Source organism: Gorilla gorilla, chromosome 4 (assembly GCF_029281585.2).
Source record: "Gorilla gorilla gorilla isolate KB3781 chromosome 4, NHGRI_mGorGor1-v2.1_pri, whole genome shotgun sequence".
Taxonomy (NCBI): Eukaryota; Metazoa; Chordata; class Mammalia; order Primates; family Hominidae; genus Gorilla; species Gorilla gorilla.
Window position 1 is genome coordinate 47,546,906 of NC_073228.2, and position 24,070 is coordinate 47,570,975.

At 44.6% G+C, this 24,070-nt stretch overlaps 1 protein-coding gene across 15 annotated transcripts in view; it reads right to left on the reverse strand.

Moving 5' to 3' along the window:
• The window catches only part of DBF4B (DBF4B-CDC7 kinase regulatory subunit), a 68,574-nt gene that overhangs the window by 42,299 nt on the left and 2,205 nt on the right, over positions 1-24,070 (reverse strand). For 2 of the 15 annotated variants that reach the window (XM_063706356.1, XM_063706349.1), the window contains exons 1-2: positions 7,357-8,377; positions 6,830-6,892 (exon numbers count right to left, since the gene is read on the reverse strand). The exons of 1 other annotated variant lie outside the window; for it this stretch is intronic. In XM_063706356.1, the coding sequence (XP_063562426.1) occupies positions 6,830-6,892; positions 7,357-7,375 (82 nt within the window). In that variant the 5' untranslated portion in view covers positions 7,376-8,377. 12 more of the 15 variants (XM_063706350.1, XM_055387909.2, XM_063706352.1 and 9 more) reach the window with 10 other exon arrangements.

Consider the following 24,070-nt stretch of genomic DNA (forward strand, 5'->3'; position numbering starts at 1 on the left):
AACCCCTTCTCCTCACTCTTAAATATGAATAGGTAAACAAAGATCATCAGACATTTAAAGGAAGTTTCTAACAAGAAATTAGGCTAGACTGGGTGTGGTGGCTCACGTTTGTAATCCCAGCACTTTGGGAGGCCGAGGCGGGTGGATTACCTCAGGTCAGGAGTTCAAGACCAGCCTGGCCAACATGGTGAAACCCCGTCTCTACCAAAAATACAAACAATTAGCCAGGTGTGGTGGCATGCACCTGTGGTCCTAGCTACTTGGGAAGCTGAGGCAAGAGAATTGCTTGAACCTGGGAGGGGGAGGTTGCAGTGAGCTGAGATCGCGCCATTGCACTCCAGCCTGGGAGACAGAGCAAGACTCTGCCTCAAAAAAAAAAAAAAAAAAAAAAAGAAAGAAATTAGGCTAACAAACAGAAAAAAGAAGAGGAAATAGACATAATGTAGGAAGCAGAAGAAAACTAAAAAGAAACAAAAACAGTACAATTAACAACCAGGGAGAGGAAAGGGAATACATTATATCCATTAAGCACAACAAGACACTGTAAGAAAAGAAACACACAGAAAAGAAAAAGCTCTTGGAAATTTATAAATGTTATAGAAATTAAAAATTCAACGAAAATTGGAGATTAAATTGTGGAAATTTTCTAGAGAACAGAATGAAAGACAGATGCAAAATGGGAGAGAAAAACAAGAAAATCGGCCGGGTGTGGTGGCTCACACCTGTAATCCCAGCACTTTGGGAGGCTGAGATGGGTGGATCACCTGAGGTCAGGAGTTTGAGACCAGCCTGGCCAACATGGTGAAACCCCATTTCTACTAAAAATACAAAAAAATTAGCCAGGTGGCGGGTGCCTGTAATCCCAGCTACTTAGGAGGCTGAGACTGGAGAATCACTTGAACTTGGGAGTCAGAGGTTGCAGTGAGCCGAGATTGCACCATTGCATTCCAGCCTGGGCAACAAGAGCAAAACTCCATCTCAAAAACAAACAAACAAACAAACAAACAAAAAACCGCAAGAAAATCAAAGGAAGAATCTATGAGATCTAATATCCAAACAATAAAAGTTCCAGAAACAGAAAAGAGAAAACAGAAGGGAGAAATATTATAGAAATAATGCTAAAAATTTCCCAGAACTAAAGAAAATGATGTTACAGATTGAAAGGTACCTGCTCCATAAATGAAAAAAGTCCCACATCAAGACACACTGTCATGGAATTTCAGAATACTGAAGAGAAGGACAGGATTTGACTTACATTGTAGCCAATACTGGAGACCAGCTAATGTAAAAGCCTTCCTATGGGAGCCTCTCTGAACCTATTCTGGTTTGGGGGCTGCCCATTAAAAAAAATAATAATAATAAGCTGGGCATGGTAGCTCACATCTGTAATCCCAGCACTTTGGGAGATCAAGGTGGGAAGATCACTTGAGCTCAGGACTTCAAGACCAGCCTGGGCAACAAAGTGAGACTCCACTTCTACAAAAAAATCAAAATTTAATAATTTTTGACAATAATAGCAATAGAAATAGCAAATATATATCGCTATGCACAATACATTCTCAACAGGTCTATAAAGAAGATAAAATTATTATACCTGTTTTACAGATAAGGAAACTGAGGCACAGAGAAATCTTGTATGCCCAAGATCATACTGTTAGTAAGGGGTAGAAATGGAATGAAGGATACCTCTTACTTGTTTAGTGAAAGTTAAAAACAAACACAGAAAACATACAGAGACTGTTACCACATTGGCATATAGATGGATAAATGTTGAGATAGTCTTGTCTAAATTTATACAGAATTTCAGGAAAGCCAAATATTGCTGTGGGGCTCCCCAAACTTATACTTCATTTTAAAAATTATTATTTATTTCAATAGCTTCTGGGGTACAGGTAGTTTTTGGTTACCTGGATGAGTTCTACAGTGAATTATGAGATTTTAGTGCACCTGTCACCCAAGCAATGTACACTGTACCCAATATGTAATCTTTTATCCCTCACCCCTCTCCTAACCTTCCCCCTCATCAAATCCCCAAAGTCCATTATATGACTTTGCATGTCTTTGCATCCTCACAGCTTAGCTCCCACTTACAAATGAAAACTAAATGGTATTTGGTTTTCCATTCCTGAGTTACTTCACTTACAGTAATGGCCTCCAGCTCCATCCAAGTTGCTGCAGAAGACATTATTTTGTTCCTTTTTATGGCTGAGTAGTATTCCATGGTGTAAAAAATATAGAATTTAAAATACAGGAGATCCAACACAGGAAAGAGGCAAAAAGAATTCCACAGAATAATGAGGGGAGATCGGAGGATGAAATCAGTGCAATAGGCCTAGTACATAGCCAGGCCAGACTGGAGTACTAAAACGCTATGTCTCCAAGACAAATTGACAGATCCTCTGATGAGCTTGAAAGTATTGAGAGAAGGCCCATACTCTGGTGAAGAGTTTGGACCTGAATTAGTGATCCATACATAAAAAACAAAGAAAATCTCCTAGCTTATTATATAGCTCAGTGGTGAATAATGTTTTGTTTGTTTGTTTTTTTGAGACGGAATCTTTCTCTGTCGCCCAAGCTGGAGTGCAGTGGCATGATCTCGGCTCACTACACCTCTGCCTCCCGGGTTCAAGTGATTCTCCTGCCTCAGTCTCCCAAGTAGCTGGGATTACAAGCGTGCACGACATCCTACTGATTTTTGTATTTTTAGTAGAGACAGGGTTTCACCATGTTGGCCAGGCTGGTCTCAAACTCCTAACCTCAGGTAATCCACCTGCCTTAGCCTCCCAAAGTGCTGGGATTACAGGTGTGAGCCACCGCGCCCGGCCGAATAATGTTTACATAATGAAAATAATGTCGGCGGGGCACGGTGGCTCACACCTGTAATCCCAGCACTTTGGGAGGCGGAGGCAAGTAGATCACAAGGTCAGGAGATCAAGACCATACTGGCTAACACAGTGAAACCCCATCTCTACTAAAAAAGACAAAAAATTAGCCGGGCCTGGTCGTGGGCGCCTGTAGTCCCAGCGACTCCAGAGGCTGAGGCAGAAGAATGGCATGAACCCGGGAGGCGGAGCTTGTAGTGAGCCCAGATCACGCCACTGCACTCCAGCCTGGGCGACAGAGCAAGACTCTGTCTCAAAAAAAAAAAAAAAAAAAAAAAAGTCAATACAAATGACTAAATCAAAATTACTACATATATACTGGGGAGATAAAAGGAAAGGTGGGAAATGCATGTGTGTTTGTGTGTGGTGCAGAGAAGTGGTAGGACAGAAAAAATCTTTATTGTCCATAGAAGACAGTCAATAGATATAATTCAAAATTGACTGGGCATGGTGGCTCATGCCTGTAATTCCATCACTTTGGGAGGCCGAGGTGGGCAGATCACTTGAGCCCAAGAGTTCAAGACCAGCCTGGGCAACACAGTGAGACCCCATCTCTATAAAAAAAAAAGAAGACAGGCCGGGTGTGGTGGCTCACACCTGTAATCCCAGCACTTTGGGAGGCTGAGGAGGGCAGATCGTGAGGTCAGGCAATCGAGACCATCCTGGCTAACATGGTAAAACCCCATCTCTATTAAAAATACAAAAAATTGGGCTGGGCGTGGTGGCTCATGCCTGTAATCCCAGCACTCTGGGAGGCTGAGACGGGTGGATCACGAGGCCAGGAGATCAAGACCATCCTAGCTAACACAGTGAAACCCCATCTCCACTAAAAAGACAAAAAATTAGCCAGTCATGGTGGCACGTGCCTGTAGTCCCAGCTACTTGGGAGGCTGAGGCAGGAGAATCGCTTGAACCCAGGAGGCAGAGGTTGCAGTGAGCCGAGATTGTGCCACTGCACTCCAGCCTGATGACAGAGTGAGACTCCGTCTCAAAAAAAAAAAAAAAAAGAAGACATAATTCAAAATGGAAAACAATTAAAACAGTATGAGCATATTATTACAGAAATAAGGTGGTAACTTCTAGAAGAAATAGTTAAAAGCTGTAAATGGCTGTTTCTTAGGAAGTGGGAATCAGACAGCCTGAAAGGGGATTAACTCTCATGCCTCCTGTTTTTCGTGAGAAACTTTGGCTTTTTTTTTTTTTTCTTTTTTGAGATGGAGTTTCATTCTTGTTGCCCAGGCTGGAGTGCAATGGCGCAGTCTCGGCTCACTGCAACCTCCACCTCCTGGGTTCAAGCAATTCTCCTGCTTCAGCCTCCCAAGTAGCTGGGATTATAGGAGCCTGCCACCACGCCAGCTAATTTTTTTTTTTTTTTGAGACAGAGTCTTGCTCTGTTGCCCAGGCTGGAGTGCAGTGGTGCAGTTTTGCTCACTGCAAGCTCCGCCTCCCGGGTTCACGCCATTCTCCTGCCTCAGCCTCCCGAGTAGCTGGGACTACAGGTGCCCGCCACCACGCCCGGCTACTTTTTTGTATTTTTAGTAGAGATGGGGTTTCACCATGGTCTCAATCTCCTGACCTCGTGATCCCCCTGCCTCGGCCTCCCAAAGTGCTGGGATTACAGGTGTCAGCTACGACGCCCGGCTCTGTTTTTTGTATTTTTAGTAGAGACAGGGTTTCACCACGTTGGCCAGGCTGGTCTTGAACTCCTGATCTCAGGTGATCCGCCTGCCTTGGCCTCCCAAAGTGCTGGGATTACAAGTGTGAGCCACCACACATGGCCTGCCTTTTAAGCTATGTCAAGAATCAAACAGGAAGCCAGGTGTGGAGACATGCACCTGTAGACATAGCTACTTGGGAGTCTGAGGCAGGAGATTGGGAGACTGAGGCAGGAGAATTGCTTGCACCCAGGGCTTTGAGGCTGCAGTGAGCTATGATTGTGCCACTGTACTCTAGCCTGGGTAACAGAGCAAGTTCTTGTCTCTAAAATAAAATAATAATTAAAAAAAATTTAAAGAATCAAACTGGAGGCCAGGTGTGGTGGCTCACGCCTATAATCCCAGTACTTTGGGAGGCTGAAGCAGGTGGATCATGAGGTCGGGAGTTCAAGACTAGCCTGACCAACATGGTGGAACCCTGTCTCTAGTGAAAATACAAAAATTAGCTGGGCATGGTGGCGTGCTCCTGTAATCCCAGCTACTCAGGAGACTGAGGCAAAAGAATTGCTTGAATTCTGGAGGCAGAGGTTGCAGTGAGCCGAGATGGTGCCACTGCACTCCAGCCTGGGCGACAAAGCGAGACTCTGTCTCAAAAAAAAAAAAAAAAAAAACAAACTGGAATAAAAACGAAAATAAAAACCCTCTAAAATCCACACATTATCATCTTATAGTAAATTTTAAGAACAAATATAAAAATGTATAATCTAAAATATTGGGCTGGGTGCAGTGGCTCACTCCTGTAATCCCAACACTTTGGGAAGCTGAGGAGGGTGATCGCTTGAGCCCAGGAGTTGAAGACCGGCCTGGGCAACATGGCAAAACCTCGTCTCTACAAAACAAACAACAAAAAAAAATTAGTTGGGCGTGGTGGTGAGTGCCTGCAGTCCCAGCTACCTGGGAGTCTGAGGTGGGAGGATCACTTGATCCCGGGGAGGCCGAAGCTGCAGTGAGCCATGATTGCTCCACTGCACTCCAGCCTGGGTGACAGAGCAAGACCTCAAAATAAATAAAATAAAACTTTTTTTCTTTCATCAATATAATCCATAGGTTCACATAATCTAAAACATCTAATGAGAAAAGGAGGTCACTTACAAAGCAGCAAGAATAAAAAAGAAATGCTGAAGAAAACAAGGAGAAAATACTGTAATTTTTCAATGTGTTGAAGGAAAAAAAATTGACTTAAATTTTACTACAAGGCTGAAATAAATATATTCTTAGTTTATCACACAAAGCCTCCTTTTGAAAACACTCTTGAAGGAAGTTCTCCAGAGAAACAGAAGGGGGAAAAAAAGCAACAAGAGATGGGAAGAATGAATAACTCAGTAAATGAAGTGGATTACTGTTTAAAAGGCAACAAGCCGATGGCATATCTGTTAACAATCCAGAAGTAAAACTAGACGGCATTTTTTTTTTCTTTTTTTTGAGACGGAGTCTCGCTCGGTCGCCCAGGTTGGAGTGCAGTGGCGCAATCTCGGCTCGCTGCAACCTCCGCCTCCTGAGTTCAAGCAATTTTCCTGCCTCAGCCTCCTGAGTAGCTGGGACTACAGGCACGCCTCACCACGCCCGCCTAATTTTTTGTATTTTTAGTAGAGATGGGGTTTCACTGTGTTAGCCAGGATGGTCTCAATCTCCTGACCTCGTGATCCGCCCGCCTTGGCCTCCCAAAGTGCTGGGATTACAGGCGTGAGCAGCCGCGCCCGGCCAACTAGATGGTATTAACTAAAGGGGCAGTACGGAGGGAAGTGCCATGTGCTAAAATACTTACCTAATTAGGTAGCAGTGTTTAACTTAAGGATTTTATTGTAAACAACTATGAATGTAATAATTTATAAATTTAATAAGTCACTCTATCCTGACTCCACGTCTGTTAATCTTGTTCATAGTATGACTCTTACTTGACCTTTACCATGAATCCCAAAACGGTCTATGATGCTGCGTCCATACACACACACACACACATAAAACCACTAAGTGGGCCGGGTGAAGTGGCTCACACCTGTAATCCCAGCATTTTGGGAGGCCTAAGCAGGAGGACTGCTTGAGGCCAGGAGTTTGAGACCAGCTTGGCCAACACAGCAAGACCCCATCCCAATAAATAAATAAAATGAATAAATAAGTACATAAAAACACTGAGCGATCGAAAACTCCAACAGGGCGAACATTTTTCGGTCTTCTCCAAGAGACCCTGGGGCAATTTTCACCTCACGTCCCTAGTTCTGTCCTGTTACCCACCTAGGTCCGGGGCCCGGAGCCTACTTTCAGCCATGGAACTCTCCAGCTCGAGGCAATCGTCTCCTGAGAAAGGACATAACAGCAGCTCAACCATCTTCACCAACCCTTGGAACTTCCATGCCTCCCGCCCACTACCGTCTCCCAAAACGCGCACAGAAACGCGACTCCTGGGAACAGCAAGACTCAACTCCATTCCGACCTACATCCCGCGACTCCCGCCAGGCTCTTGCCCCTTATGCCCTCCGCCTCCTTTCAGACTCCGCTCAGTCAACGGCCGTGACCTCTTGGCCACCTCCTGTCCATCTCAATCTCCATACATCCCTCCAGGCTGTTGTCCCCTACGTTCCTCTGCCACCTTCATTCCTCGGTCCCCTCAACTCCTGTGGCTCCTTCCCGGCCCCTATACCCTCCTCAGCTTCGGCACCTACCCGCTGGTCAATTCCTAAGCCCCCTCCACGACTCCGCACCTCGCCTCAGCTATTAACGACCCCTTCCGCCTTTTTTTCTCCCCTTCCCGGCATCCCTACCCTTTCCCGCTTCGCTCATCAAATGCCGGCTCCTTCTCGGCCTCCGTACTCCTTCCTCAGAGGCCTCCGTATTACATTCGCGAGCTCCATGAGCTCTTCCCGATTCCACAGTCCTGGTTATCTCAGGGCAGCTACAGCATCAATCTCTTGGCGTTTTCGGCCGCGGCTTCAGTTTAAATTTCCTGCCGGCTCCACCCCTAAAAGAAGGCCGTAGCTGCGAGATCCGCCCTACGGTGTCCTTGGAAGGACAATATTAGTTTCGCGATTCCTCTTTCCGTTCCCCCACCGCCTACGTCTTCTCAAACCGTCTCTTCATTTCTTGGCTCTTCACTGGCTAGACTCCTTTGCGCCTTAATGGCCCTCAAGTTGAGGACTAGTGGTCGCTTTTTAGTGATTCTTCACACTGAGCTGCATTGAAATGCCTAGAAGTTTGAATACTAAATAACAAAATAAGCCTAACACTTGCAGAGCATTTGCAGTTTACATAAAGATTTCACTTACACATCATTTCATCTTCACATTTTTGTCCCCCTCCCGTTCTTCAATTATTACCTGCCCAACAAAACTTCTCAAAAGACGTATCTTTATCCCTCACTTCCCATCTTTTCTTCAACCCATCTAATTAGACTGCTAATTAGAGATCAAATTTGATCTAATAAGAGATCATTCAGTGGAGAGCTGGGGACCTCCCCACTAAAACTGTACTTATTCAGGTCAACTGTGATTTCCACAGTCTGAAATACTATCCTTATCATATCTAACTTATAGATGGACTATTCCTTCTTTGAAATACTTTCTTCTTTTTGCTTCCATGACTCAGCACTCTACCGTTTTTTTCCCTATCTCAATGGTTCCTCCTCAGTCCCCTTTGCTGGATCCAAAGCCACTGTTCACCTATATATGTTGGAGTATGCCAACGCTTTAGCCCTTATCCCTCTCCCTTATCTCCCTAGGAGATCTCATCCAGCTCCACAGCTTTACAATTCAGCTCTGCCACACCTTCAGATTTTCTGTAGCTCTGACCTGTCTGATCTCCAGACTCACATATTCAAGTGCCTACTGGCTATTTCAATTTGGATGTCTAATAGGCACCTCAGGCTGAACACATTCAAAACAGAACATTTGTTTCGCTGCCCCTGTCAAAAAACCACCTGTTCTCCCCCCAGGTCTTCCCCTCTCAGTAAAATGTTACTGTTTACTCAAATGTCACAATCATTCACCCAGTTGCTCAAACCAAAAACCTAGAAGTTGTCTTTCAGTACTTTCCCTTGTGCCCATCCCCACTCCAAGAAAAAATCCTACTAACTCTGCCTCCAAAGTACATCTGGAATCAGACCACCACCACCCTAGTTCAAGCTGCTATCATTTCTTGCCTAAAGTACTGCGGTCAATTCTTCACTTCTATTCCCGAGTAGCTTCCTATCTCTCCCCAATATAATCCATTCTCCATTCAGCAACCAGAGTGATAGTTTTTATATTTATTTATTTATTTATTGAGAGGGAGTCTCGCTCTGTCGCCCAGGCTGGAGTGCAGTGGCGCAATCTTGGCTCACTGCAACCTTTGCCTCCCGGGTTCAGGCCATTCTCCTGCCTCAGCCTCCCGAGTAGCTGGGATTACAGGTGCCTGCCACCATGCCCGGCTAATTTTTGTATTTTAGTAGAGTTGGGGTTTCACCAGGTTGGCCAGGCTGGTCTCGAACTCCTGACCTCAGGTGATTCATCCGCCTCGGCCTCCCAAAGTGCTGAGATTACAGGTGTGAGCCACCGCGCCTGGCCCAGGGTGATATTTTTTAAACACTGGTAGAGGTATATACAGTACATAAACTTGGTTTCTCTTCCAGTGGGACTCCTCCCTGAGGAAGCTTATACATCTCAGCCCTGATGAACGAACGAAGCCTTGGCCATATGACTTGCTTTGGCTCATGAAAAAAGAAAAAAGTGACATCACTTCCGAGCAGAAACTTTAAGAGGCAAGATGGTTCAGCATGTTCTTTTTTCACGTGTGACAGAATTTGTGTAATAAAGGTATCTGCCTCAGCATTGTTTGCAATACCAAAAGATCAAAAGCAACGAAAATATTGATTAACAATGGGCAGTAGGTTAAATAAATTATGGTGTAGTCATACTGTGCAACACTATGCAACTCCAAAAAATGAAAATACTTTAAAATATAAATGTATTTAGGGAATCCTAGCCAGAGCAATCAGCAAGAAAAAGAAACAAAAGGCATCCAAATAGGTAAAGAGAAATCAAATTATCTCTGCTTACTGATGATATGATTCTATAGCTAGAAAACCATGAGGACTCCACCAAAAGGCTCCTAGACCCAATAAATTACTTTAATAAAATTTTAGGATTAAAAAAAAGTCAACACACAAAAATCAGTAGCATTTCTATACACCAATAACGCTCAAGCTGAGAGCCAAATCAAGAATGTGATCTCATGTACAACAGCCACACACACAGGCTGGGCGTGTTGGCTCAGCACTTTGGGAGGCTGAGGAGGGTGGATCACTTGAGGCCAGGAGTTCGAGACCAGCCTGGCCAACATGGTGAAACCCCATCTCCACTAAAAATACAAAAATTAGCCTGGAGTGATGGTGTGCAACTGTAATCCCAGCTATTCAGGTGGCTGAGGCACAAGGATCACTTGAGCCCAGGAGGCGAAGATTGCAGTGAGCCAAGCTCACACCACTGCATTCCAGCCTGGGTGACAAGACTCTGTCAAAAAAAAAAAAAAAAAAGCGCCAGACGGGCATGGTGGCTCACACCTGTAATCCCAGTACTTTGGGAGGCCGAGGCGGGCAGATCACGAGGTCAGGAGATCGAGACCATCCTGGCTAACATGGTGAAACCCCGTCTCTACTAAAAATACAAAAAATTAGCCGGGTGTGGTGGCGGGCACCTGTAGTCCCAGTTACTTGGGAGGCTGAGGCAGGAGAATGGCGTGAACCCGGGAGGCAGAGCTTGCAGTAAGATGAGATCACCCCACTGCACTCCAGCCTGGGCAACAGAACGAGACTCTGTCTCATTAAAAAAAAAAGAGCCACACACACAAAACAATCCCTAGGAATACATCTCACCAAGGAGGTGAAAGATCTCTACAAGAACTATAAAACACTGCTGCTGAAAGAAATAATAAAAGACACAAACGAATAGAAAAACATTCCATGATCACGGATTGGAAGAGTCAATATCATTAGAATGTCCATACTGCCCAAAGCAATCTACAGATTCAGTGCTATTCCTATCAAATTACCAATGTAATTTTTCACAGAATCAGAAAAAAAAACTATTCTAAAATGCATATAGAATGAAAAAAAGAGCCTGAATCGCCAAAGCAATCCTAAGCTAAAAGAACAAAGCCAGAGGCATTACATTACCTGACTTCAAACTAAACAAGGCTACAGTAACCAAAACAGCATGGTAGTGGCATAAAAATAGACACATAGACCAATGGAACAGAATAAAGAACCCAAAAATAAAGCTGTACACCTACGAGTAATGGGGAAAGGACTCCCTGTTCAATAAATGATGCTGGGAAAACTGGTTAACCATATGCAGAAGAATGAAACTGGACCCCTACCTCTTACCATATACAAAAACTAACTCAAGGTGGATGAAAGACTTAAATGTAAGACATCAAACTAAAAATTCTGGAACAAAACCTAGGAAATACTGTCTGGATATCAGCCTAAGTCCTCAAAAGCAATTACGACAAAAAAAAAAAATTGACAACTGGCACCTAATTAAACTAAAGAGCTTCCAAAGCACAGCAAAAGAAACTATCAATGAAGTAAACAACCTACAGAATGGGACAACATATTTGCAAACTATGCATCTGACAAAGGACTAATATCCAAAATCTATAAGGAACTTACATAAATCAACAACAACAAGAAAACCTAATTAAAAAGTGGGCAAAGGCCAGATGCAGGGGCTCATGCCTGTAATCTCAACACTTTGGGAGGCCAAGGTAGGAGGCTTTACTTGAGCTCAGGAGTTCAAGGTCAGCCTGGGCAAAATAGGGAGGCCCATCTATATAAAATTTTTTTTTAATTAGCTAGGCCTGGTGGCATATGCCTGCAGCCCCAGCTACTTGGGAGGCTGAGGTAGGAGGATCACCTGGGCCAGAAGGTCAAGTCTGCAGTGAGCCAAGATCATGCCACTGCACTCCAGCCTGAACGACAGACCAAGACCTTGTCTCAAAAAAAAAAAAAAAAAAAGGCAAAAACATGAGCAGACATTTCTTAAAAAAAGACATACAAGTGGCAACAAACATGAAAAAATGCTTAATATCACTGATCGTCAGAGAAATGTAAATTAAAACCACAATGAGATACCATCTCATACCAGTCAGAATGGCTACTATTAAAAAGCCAAAAGATAATAAATGTTGGCCAGTCTATGGAGAAAAGGTAATGCTTATATACTGTTGGTGAGAATGTAAATTAGTTCAGCCCCTGTGGAAAGCAGTGTGATTTCTCAAAGAACTAAAAATAGAACTATCATGTGACCCAGCAATCCCATTACTTGGTATATACCCAAAGGAAAATAAACCATTCTACCAAAAGGACACCTGCACTATGTTTATTACCACACTATTCACAGTAGCAAAGACATAAAAACAACCTAGGTACCCGTGAATGGTGGATTGGATAAAGTAAATATGGTACATATACACCATGGGATACTATACAGCCATAAAAAATAATGAAATTGCTGGGGGCAGTGGCTCACGCCTGTAATCCCAGTACTTTGGGAGGCCGAAGTGGGCGGACCACTTGAGGTTCGGAGTTCGAGACCAGCCTGACCAACATGGAGAAACCCCATCTCTACTAAAAATACAAAATTAGCCGGGTGTGGTGGCGGCGCATGCCCGTAATCCCATCTACTCGGGAGGGTGAGGCAGGAGAATAGCTTGAACCTGGAAGTTGGAGGTTGCGATGAGCTGAGATCTTGCCATTGCACTCCAGCCTGGGCAGCAAGAGCAAAACTCAATCTCAAAAAAAAAAAAAAAAATCATGTCTTTTGTAGCAATGTGAGTGTAGCTGGAGGCCATTCTCCTAAGCAAATTAGCACAGAAACAGAAAACCAAATATTGCATGTTCTCACTTTTAAGTGGGATCTAAACCCTGGATACACACGGACATAAAGCTGAGAACAATAGACACTGGGGACTCCAAAAGGAGGGAAGGCTGGAGAGAGGAAGGTGGGTAATATGTTCACTATCTGGGTGATGGGATCACTAGAAGCCCAGGCCAGGTGTGGTGGCTGATGCCTGTAATCCCAACACTTGGGACACCAAGGCCCGAGGATCACTTGAGCCCAGGGGTTTGAGACCAGCCTGGGCAACATAGGGAGAACCTTTCTCTACAGTAAATAAAATAAAAAATTAGCTGAGCATTAGGTATGCACCTGTGGTCCCAGCTATTGGAGAGGCTGAGGTGAGAGGGTCGCTTGAGCCCAGGAGGTCAAGGCTGCAGTGAGCTGTGATTGCCCCACTGCAGTCCAGTCTGGGCAACAGAGGGAGACTCTGCCCCCACCCACCCTGCCCACCCCCCACCGACAAGCCCAAATTGCAGCATTGAACAATATACCCTTGTGACAAACTTGCACATGTACCCCCAAATCCAAAAGTTAAATTTAGGCCAGGAGTGGTAGCTTATGCCTGTAACCCCAGCACTTTGGGAGGCCGAGGCAGGCGGACTGCTTGAGACCAGGAGTTCGAGACCAGCCTGGGCAACACAGCAAGACTCTGTTGCTTAAAAAAAAAAAAAGAAAGAAAAAGAAAATAAGAAAGTAAGAAAGAGAAAATAAGAATAATTGAAAATGAGTTAGCTAAGTGTTCAACTTGAGAAGTCAGAAAAATGAACAAAACAGTGAGCCCAAAGGCTGTAGACAGTCAGAAATAGCAAAGGATAGAAATTAATGAAATGGAAAAGAAAAAGTAGATTCTTAAAAATCAATGTGGAAAAGACAAATAACGCAAAAGAAAAATACGGGCAATACAAACATGAGACATTTTAAGGGCTGATAAACATAAAACATGCTACGACTCACTAATAATTAGGAAAATACCAATTTAACAATAATTAAATGCCACTTCATAACTTTTGATCTGCAAAAATTAATGTGTATTAAAACCAAATTCTAGTAAAAATGCAAAGAAAAGGGTGGGGTATAAAACTGGGGCAAACCTTGGGAGAGCAATTTAGTACCCAATAAGGTACATGCCCTTCAGTCTAACACTCTTCTAGGTTTATCCTGGGCCGGTGGTCTCCAAAGAAAGGTGTGCCTTGGCCAGGCACGGTGGCTCATGCCTGTAATCTCAGCACTTTGGGAGGCCAAGGTGGGCGGATCACTTGGGGTCAGGAGTTCAAGACCAGCCTGGCCAACAGGATGAAACCCTATCTCTACTTAAAAAATATAAAAATTAGCCAGGCATGGTGGTGTGTGCCTGTAATCCCAGTTACTTGGGACACTGAGGCAGCAGAATTGTTTGAACCAAGGAGGCAGAAGTGGCAATGAGCTGAGATGGCCCCACTGCACTCCAGCCTAGGTGACAGAGCAAGACTCTCCGCCCGCCCCCCCGGCCAAAAAAGAAAGGTGTGCCTCAGGTACAAGATGATTACAAAGATCAGGCATGGGGACTCACACCTTTAATCTCAGCACTTTGGGAGGCTGAGGCAGGTGAATCGCTTCAGCCCAGGAGTTTGAGACCAGTCTGAGCAACATAGTGACACTTCATCTCTACTAAAAATTAAAAAAAAAAAATTAGCTGGGTGTGGTGGTGCATGCCCGTGGTCCTAGCTACTCAGGAGGCTGAGGTGGGAGGATCAGTTGAGCCCAGGAGGTGGAGGCTGCAATGAGGGATGATTATACCACTGCACTTCAGGCTGGATAAGAAAGTGAGACTCTGTCTCAAAAAAAAAAAAAAAAAAAAAAAAAAAAGAGCTGGGTGCGGTGGCTTACGCCTGTAATCCCAGCACTTTGGGAGGTTGAGGTGGGCAGATCACCTGAGGTCAGCAGTTCGAGACCAGCCTGACCAACATGGCGAAACCCTGTCTCAACTGAAAATACAAAAATTAGCCGGGCATGGTGGTGGGCGCCTGTCATCCCAACTACTCAGGAGGCTGAGGCAGGAGAATCGCTTGAATCCAGGAGGCGGAGGTTGCAGTGAGCTGAGATTGCACCACTGCACTCCAGCCTGGGTGACAGAGCAAGACTCCATCTAAAAAAAAAAAAAAAAAAAAAATTGATCATAGAGGTGCTGAAAAAACACATTATAATTTAAGTGTATTATATTATCTAAAAGAAGAAAAACAAGTAAGCTTTATTAATATTTAGTAAGTGGATTGACATTGGGCGTCTGTTAGACATCTTGGGTTATGTAAGACAGGTGAGGTAACTGGGTAAGGGGTCAGGAGCTTCGTATTTGGAGGGGTTGTGTGTTTTCTTTCAGTGTCCTGCGCCATGTTTGCTTTTCAGTGTTCTACACAGTTTTTATTATTATCATCATTTTATTTATTTACTAATAGTTTTGCTGTGTTGCCCAGGCTGGTCTTGAACTCCTGGCCTCAATCGATCCTCCTGCCTTGGCCTCCCAAAGTGTTGGGATCACAGGTGAGAGCCACCACACCTACTCTCTATACAGTTTACGTATGTCCAGATAAGTGGATTTACAGATTATGCTATCTAGATTTAATTTTTCCTAACTCTCCAAAGTGGACAAGGGGCTTAACCAGACTCTTGTGAAGGAGCAAGATTACAGTTACAAATAATCCTAGTGCTTCACATACAAATGAGTATTACAGGTACAAAATCTTATGGTTTGGTGAGAATCCGGTGTTCAGAAGGAGTCAGCTGGCCAAGGGGTGAAAAAAATCACCACTAATCAAGAGAAGCTCATGCCATAAAGAGCATATTTTGAAGACACATGTTTGGAAATGTTTTGATCTTTAATGACTTTGTTTCTAATAAAGGTATGTGAACCATCTTTAAAAATAAAACAAAACGGGCCGGGTGCGGCGGCTCATGCCTATAATCCCAGCACTTTGGGGAGCCGAGGTGGGTGGATCATGAGGTCAGGAGATCGAGACCATCCTGGCTAACACGGTGAAACCCTGTCTCTACTAAAAATACAAAAAGTTAGCCGGGCATGGTGGTGGGCGCCTGTAGTCCCAGCTACCCGGGAGGCTGAGGCAGGAGAATGGTGTGCACCCGGGAGGCGGAGCTTGCAATGAGCCGAGATCGTGCCACTGCACTCCAGCCTGGGTGATAGAGTGAGACTCTGTCTAAATAAATAAATAAATAAATAAATAAAACAAAACATCTGATTCTCACATTTAAAAATCTAGGCTGGGCGCGGTGACTCACACCTGTAATCCCAGCACTTCTGGAGGCCAAAGCTGGTGGATCATTTGAGGCCAGGAGTTCAAGACCAGCCTGGCCAACATGGCGAAACCCCATCTCTACTAAAAATACAATAATTAGCTGGGGGCGGTGGTGCTTGCCTGTAATCCCAACTACTCAGAAGGCTGAGGCACGAGAATCACTTGGCAGTAAGCTGAGATTGTGTCACTGTACTCCAGCCTGGGCTACAGAGTGGGTCTCTGTCTCCATAAAAAGAAAAAAAAAATCTATAAAACAGAATTTGCTAAACCATTTAAAAATCTTCCAAGCAACTGTCTCAATGGGTTTTGGGCAGGAAAAGGTGGCTCATACCCGCAATCCCAGCACTTTGGGAGGCTGAGGCAGGTGGATCACTTGAGGCCAGCAGTTTGAGACCAGCCTGGGCAACAACACAGTGACACTCTGTCACTATAAAATACTTAAAAAAAAAATGGGCTGAGGTGGGAGGATTGCTTGAGCCCAGGAGGTTGATACTGCACTGAGCTGAGATCGCCCCACTGCACTCCAGTCTGGGCAACAGAGTGAGACCCTGTCTCAAAAAAAAAAAAAAAAAAAAAAAAATTGGCCAGATCCGGTGGTGGGTGCCTGTATTCCTACCTACTTGGGAGGCTAAGATGGGAGGATCCCTTGAGCCCAGGACTTTGGGCTGCTGTGAGCTATGATTGTGCCACTGCATTCCAGCTTGGGTGAAAGAGTGAGACCCTATCTCTGTATATATATTTTTTAAAAAGGTGGCTGGGTGCGGTGGGTCATGCCTGTAATCCTAGGACTTTGGGAGGCCAAGATGGGCGGATCATGAGGTCAGATCGAGACCATCCTGGCCAACATGGTGAAACGCCATCTCTACTAAAAATACAAAAACTTAGCCGGGTGTGGTGGCACGCGCCTGTAGTCCCAGCTACTCGGGAGGCTGAGGCAGGAGAATCGCTTGAAGCTGGGAGGCAGAGGTTGCAGTGAGCCAAAATTGCACCACTGCACTCCAACCTGGGTGACAGAGCGAGACTCCATCTAAAAAAGAAGAAAAAACAATGCTGGGTGTGGTGGCTCATACCTGTAATCCCAGCATTTTGGGAGTCCAAAGTGGGACGATCTCCTGAGGCCAGGAGTTCGAGACCAGCCTGGGAAACACAGGGAGATTCTGTCTCTCTTAAAAAAAAAAAAAAAAAAAAAAAAACTAAAAAAACTAGCTGGCAGGCTGGGCACAGTGGCTCACGCCCATAATCCCAGTACTTTGGGAGGCCGAAGTGGGTGGATCACCTGAGGTCAGGAGTTCAAGACCAGCCTGGCCAACATGGTGAAACCCCATCTCTACTAAAAATACAAAAATCAGGCCTGGCGCGGCGGCTCACGCCTCTAATCCTAACACTTTGGGAGGCCGAGGTGGGCAGATCATGAGGTCAGGAGTTCCAGACCAGCCTGGCCAACATGGTGAAACCCTGTTTCTACTAAAAACACAAAAATTAGCCCAACGTGGTGGCATGCATCTTTAATCCCAGCTACTTGGGAGGCTGAGGCAGGAGAATTGCTTGAACCCAGGAGGCAGACGTTGCAGTGAGCCAAGATTGTGCCACTGCACTCCAGCCTGGGCAACAAGAGCAAGTCTCCATCTCAAAAAAAAAAAAAAAAATCAGCTGGGCGTGGTGGCAGGCACCTGTAATTTCAGCTACCTGAGAAGCTGAGGCAGGGAGAATCACTTGAACCTGGGAGGGTGCAGTGAGCCAAGATCACGCCACTGCACTCCAGCCTGGGTGACAGAGTTAGACTCTGTCTCAGGAAAAAAAAAAAAAAAAAAAAAAGAAAAGAAAACTAGCCAGGCATGGTGGCATGCACATATAGTCCTGGCTACTCAAAAGGCTGAGGTGGGAGGATGTCTTGAGCCCAGGAGTTCAATGCTGCAGTGATCTATGATCCTGCCACTGCACTCCAGCCTGGGTGACAGGGCAAGACCCTTTCTCAAAAGAAAAGAAAATAGGCCAGGCATGATGGCTCCCGCCTGTAATTCCAGCACTTTGGGAGGCCGAGGTGGGCGGATCACCTGAGGTCAGGGGTTTGAGACCAGCCTCACCAACGTGGAGAAACCTTGTCTTTATTAAAAATACAAAAGTAGCCAGGCGTGGTGGCACATGCCTGTAATCCCAGCTACTTGGGAGGCTGAGGCAGGAGAATCGCTTGAACCCAGGAGGTGGAGGTTACAGTGAGCTGAGATTGTGCCATTGCACTCCAGCCTGGGCAACAAGAGTGAAACTCCATCTCAAAAAAAAAAAAAAAAGAAAAAAATACAATGCCTTCTGATTAGTTTGGAAAAAACAACTGATAAACATCAGGGAAGATTCTGTAGCAAAACATCTCATGTATCCCAGAAATATATACACCTACTTGGTACTCACGAAAATTAAAAAAAAAAAAAAATCAGGAAAGATAGAAATGAGTCCAATTTCAATAAAAGCCTTGGTAGATGGGATTTTAAAATGACTGGTTTTGTTAAGCACAATGATGCAGATTTTAGAGAAATGGAGCATAAAAAATATTCATGAAAGTAGATAGAGTACTATAATAAACCCCTACGAGTCCATCATAGGGGTCAAGACTGCAGTCAAGACAGTCATGAAAACCAAGAATTGAAATGAATAGAACCTAAATAGCTGTAATACACATTGTTAAACCAAAAGTTTTAAAGTAATGAATACAGCCGGGTGTGGTGGCTCACACCTGTCATCCCAGCACTTTGGGAAGCTGAGGCAGTCGGATCACCTGAGATCAGGAGTTCAAGAGCAGCCTGACAAACATGGAGAAACCCCGTCTCTACTAAAAATACAAAATTAGCCTGGCGTAGTGGTGCATGCCTGTAATCCCAGCTACTCAGGAGGCTGAGGCAGGAGAATCGCTTGAACCCGGGAGGCAGAGTTTGCAGTGAGCCAAGGTCACACTATTGCACTCCAGGATGGGCAACAAGAGCAAAACTCCGTCTCAAAAAAAAGGTAATGAATACTTAACACTACTAAACGGTAAACTTAAAAAGGGTTAAGATGGGGCCGGGTGCAGTCCGTTATGCCTGTAATCCCAGCACTTAGGGGTCCGAGGTGGATAGATTGGTATATAGTTGGATGTTAAGATGGGTCCGGGTTGGCTGGACGCGGTGGCTCACGCCTGTAATCCCAGCACTTTGGGAGGCCGAGGCGGGCGGATCACGAGGTCAGGAGATCGAGACCATCCTGGCTAACACGATGAAACCCCGTCTCTACTAAAAATACAAAAAAAAAAAAATTAGCCGGGCGCGGTGGCGGGCGCCTGTAGTCCCAGTTACTCCGGAGGCTGAGGCAGGAGAATGGCGTGAACCTGGGAGGCGGAGCTTGCAGTGAGCCGAGATCACGCCACTGCACTCCAGCCTGGGCGACAGAGTAAGACTCCGTCTCAAAAAAAAAAAAAGAAAAAAAGATGGGTCCGGGTGCAATCTCTTACGCCTGTAATCCCAGCACTTTGGGGGGCTGAGGTGGACTGATTGCTTGAGGCCAGGAGATCGAGATCAGCCTGGTCAACATGGTAAGATTAAAATGCCAAATTATATATTTTACCACAATTAAAAATAAAAATAAAGAAGTGGGGGTGGTAATGCAACATCTTCAACTACATTATTTTTACTAAGGATTTTTGGTATACTACAAATAATAAATATTTATATTATGTACTTCTTTCTTTTTTTTTTTTTTTTTCAGACGGAGTCTTGCTCTGTCGCCTAGGCCTGGAGTGCAGTGGTTCAATCTCGGCTCACTGCAACCTCCGCTCCCCGGGTTCAAGCGATTCTTTTGCCTCAGACTCCCGAGTAGCTGGGATTACAGATACCCACCACCATTGCTCGGCTAATTTTTGTATTTTTAGTACAGACCCGGTTTCACCATGTTGGCCAGGCTGGTCTTGAACCCCTGACCTCAAGTGATCCACCCACCTCGGCCTCCCAAAGTGTTGGGATTACAGGTGTGAGCCATCACGCCCGGCCTACTTCATTTTTGAACAATTCTCTCCTTTTTGTAGTTCTCTTTTTGTATGTTTTATGATGGACATACTAATTTGATATAGCAGTTCACACAAATAATTCATAAATTACATATTAGTGCATTAGGTGTACATGCTGAGAATATTTTTACTGCTAAGAGTATGTGGCAAAAATGTCTGATGCTCACTGATCTAGAGAAACTTTCCCATGGTGGGCAAGGGGACCACCTAAGAATGTGAACTGGTGCACTGACTGGAAAACTAGGAACTAACCTCACCATCCATTGGCAGAGGAATGGATCAGCTGGAGCATATTAAAGCAACGGAATACTATACAGTGATTTAAATGGATGGATAAGAGCTACATGTATCAACATGGGTAAAGATATATATAAAATATATATAGATACATATATATTATATATTTTTTTTTCTTTTTTTTTTTTTGAGATGGGGTTTCGCTTTTGTTGCCCAGGCTGGAGTGCAATGGTGCGATCTCGGCTAACCGCAACCTCTGCCTCCCAGGTTCAAGCGATTCTCCTGTCTCAGCCTCCCAAGTAGCTGGGATTACAGGCATGTGCCACCAAACCTGGCTAATTTTGCATTTTTAGTAGAGATGGGGTTTCTCCATGTTGGTCAGGCTTGTCCCGAACCCCTGACCTCAGGTGATCCGCCAGCCTTGGCCTCCCAAAGTGCTGGGATTACAGGCATGAGCCACCGTGCCCGGCCATATACATGTATATATTTTTTGAGACAGAGTCTTGCTCTGTCACCTAGGCTGGAGTGCAGGGGCGCAGTCTTGGCTCACTGCAACCTCCGCCTCCCAGGTTCAAGCTATTCTCCTGCCTCAGCCTCCTAAGTAGCTGGGATTACAGGCGTGCGCGACCACGCCCAGTTAATTTTTGTAGTTTTAGTAGAGATGGGGTTTCACCATGTTGGTGAGGCTTGTCTCAAACTCTTGACCTCAGCTGATCCTCCCGCCTAGGCCTCCCAAAGTGCTGGGATTACAGGAGTGAGCGACTGCGCCCGGCCCAACATGGGTAAATATTTTAAACAACCTTGAGTGAAAAAGCACATTGCAGAATGAAAAGTACAGCATGCACAGCAATGTGATATATTATGGATACATCCATATGTTGTAATATGTATTATATATGTAGCAATATGTACTATGTTTAAAAACATTCGAGAAGAAAATAAACACCAAATTCAGGAATAGTGGTTACATCTGGGGAGAGAGGGAAGAAAATGAGGTTGGAGAAAGGGCTTCAAATTTGCTTTCTTTTACAAAAAGATACAAAGTAAATAAATATAACAGTTCAAAACCAGTCTCCTTCAGTTCTCCTCCTCAGTGGACAACCATTCTCACATATCCCTGGTGTATCTTTCCAGAGATAGCCTATGCACATGCAAGGACACATACGTACATGTATTCCCCTACCCTACCTTCTTTTTAAATAGTGATGGTGGCAAGCATTACACATTGTTGGTCTGTACTTTTTAAACAATGTATCTCGAACTTTGATACATGTCAGTGCATAAAGAGCTTCTTTGTTCTTTTTTTTTTTTTTTTTTTTTGAGACGGAGTCTTGCTCTGTAGCCCAAGCTGGAGAGCAATGGCATGATCTCCTCTCACTGCAACCTCTGCCTCCTGGATTCAAGCGATTCTCCTGCCTCAGCCTCCCAAGTAGCTGGGATTACAGGTGCTTGCCACCATGCCCAGCTAATTTTTGTATTTTTAGTTGGCCAGGCTGGTCTCGAACTCTTGACCTCAGGTGATCCACCTGCTTTGGCCTCCCAAAGTGCTGGGACTACAGGCACCAGCCACCGCGCCCGGCCTCTTTGTTCGTTTTTTTTTTTTTTTTTTTTTTTTACAGCTGCACAATACTTCTTTGTGTGGCTACCAGAGTTTTTGAACCAGTCTCATATACATAAAATGTAGACTATTCTTTTACTACAAAAAGCTTCACTACAATGAATATCCTTAGAAAAATGTGATTCTACACAAATGCACAGTTTTATTTTTTAAAGACAGAGTTTTGTTCTGTTGTTCAGGCTAGAATGCAGTGGCATCATCATAGCTCATGTAACTTTGAGCTCCTGGGCTCAAGTGATCCTCTTGCCTCAACCTCCTGAGTAGGTAGGACAAAAGACATGCACCACCACTTTTTTTTTTGTAGAGCTGGGGTCTCATTATGTTGACCAGGTTAGTCTCGAACTCCTGGCCTCAAGCAATCCTCCCTTGTCAGCCTCCCAAAGTACTGGGATTACAGGTGTAAGCCAGTGTGCCTGGCCATTATACAAAATATTAAATCAAAATTTTTTTCTTTTTTTGAGACAGAGTCTCACTCTGTTGCCCAGGCTGGAATGCAGTGGCATTATCTCAACTCACTGCAACCTCCGTGTCCCGAATTCAAGTGATTCTCCTGCCTCAGCCTCTCAAGTAGCCAAGTAGCTGGGACTATAGGCATGCATTACCACACCTGGCTAATTTTTATATTTTTAGTAGAGACAGGGTTTTGCCATGTTGGCTAGACTGGTCTTGAACTCCTGACCTCAGTGATCCACCCACCTTGGCCTCCCTAAGTGCTGGGATTACAGGCATGAGCCACCACGCCCGGTTTAAACCAAACATTTTAAAAATAATTAATACTTAACACTGTTAAACCGTATACTTAAAAATAGTTAAGATGGCAAATTGTGTATTTTACCACAAGTAAAGATAAAAATAAATGAATAACTTATGAACAAATTCCCAGAAGCAGAAATGCTGGGTCTTTTCAAACAAACAGTCCTCCAACAAGACCAGATCCATTTACTTTCTGCTCTAACATTTTCCAATGTCTTTTACCCAAGCACAGTTCAATACAGCATATTATCAGACTTTTTTGATCTGAAAAGCGGACGTGGTATTTCACTGCAATCTTAATTTGCATATTTTATTTTTTGTAAGCTTTCAATTTGTCGCTTATCCATTTATATAATTTTTTCTTTTTTTTTGTTGAGACAGAGTTTTGCCCTTGTTGCCCAGGCTGGAGTACAATGGCGTAATCTCAGCTCACTGCAACCTCCGCCTCCTGGTTTCAAGCAATTCTCCTGCCTCAGCCTCCCAAGTAACTGGGATTACATGCGCCTACCACCACAGCTGGCTAATTTTTTTGGTTTTTTTTTTGAGATGGAGTCTCACTCTGTCGCCCAGGCTGGAGAGCAGTGGTCAGATCTCGGCTCACTGCAAGCTCTGCCTCCCGGATTCGCGCCATTCTGCTTCAGCCTCCCTAGTAGCTGGGACTACAGGCGCCCGCAACCACACCCAGTTAATTTTTTTTTGTATTTTTAGTAGAGACGGGGTTTCACCGTATTATCCAGGATGGTCTCGATCTCCTGACCTCGTGATCTGCCCGCCTCGGCCTCCCAAAGTGCTGGGATTACAGGTGTGAGCCACCGCGCTGGGCCATTTTTTTGTATTTTTTTAGTAGAGATGGGGTTTCACCAGTTGGCCAGGCTGGTCTCGAACTCCCGACCTCAGTTGATCTACCCGCGTTGGCCTTCCAAAGTGCTGGGATTACAGGTGTGAGCCACCGTGCTCGGCCTTATATAATATTTTTTAAAGCATGAGCTATGTTACTTTTGTAGTAAAATAGCCATTGAGGATATTCTTAAAATTTAGGGTCTGGAGAACCTTGATTCAGTTTTTGAGAAGCTTGTTGATGCTTTCAAAAAACCTTATTGCATTATGGCCAGGAGCGGTAGCTCATGCCTGTAATCCCAGTGCTTTGGGATGCCGAAGCAGGTGCATCACCTGAGATCAGCAGTTTGAGACCAGCTTGGCCAACATGGCAAAACCCCATCTCTACTAAAAATAGGAAAAAAAATTAGCTGGGTGCGGTGCTGGGTGCCTGTAATCCCAGCTACACGGAAGGGTGAGGCAGGAGAATTGCTTGAACCCAGGAGACGGAGGTTGTAGTAAGCCGAGATCATACCACTGCACTCCAGTCTGGACGACAACCGTGAGACTCCACATCAAAACGAAAACCAAAAAAACCTTATTGCATTATACCTATATCAATTTCCCGATTTACTATTATATTGTCTTTATGTTTGATGTTACTATTGGGGGAAACTGGGTAAAGGTGTGCAGGACTCTATGTACTATTTTTGAAACTTCTTGTGAGGCTGTATTTCTAAAAAACAAAATTTTGTGATGTTTTTCTGGTTTGGGGGCTCTGCACTGACCAGCTATCATCCTTGAGCCACGATGGCACCCAGGTCTGTGAACTGACAAGCCCTACCTGCAAGACAGCTACTAGAT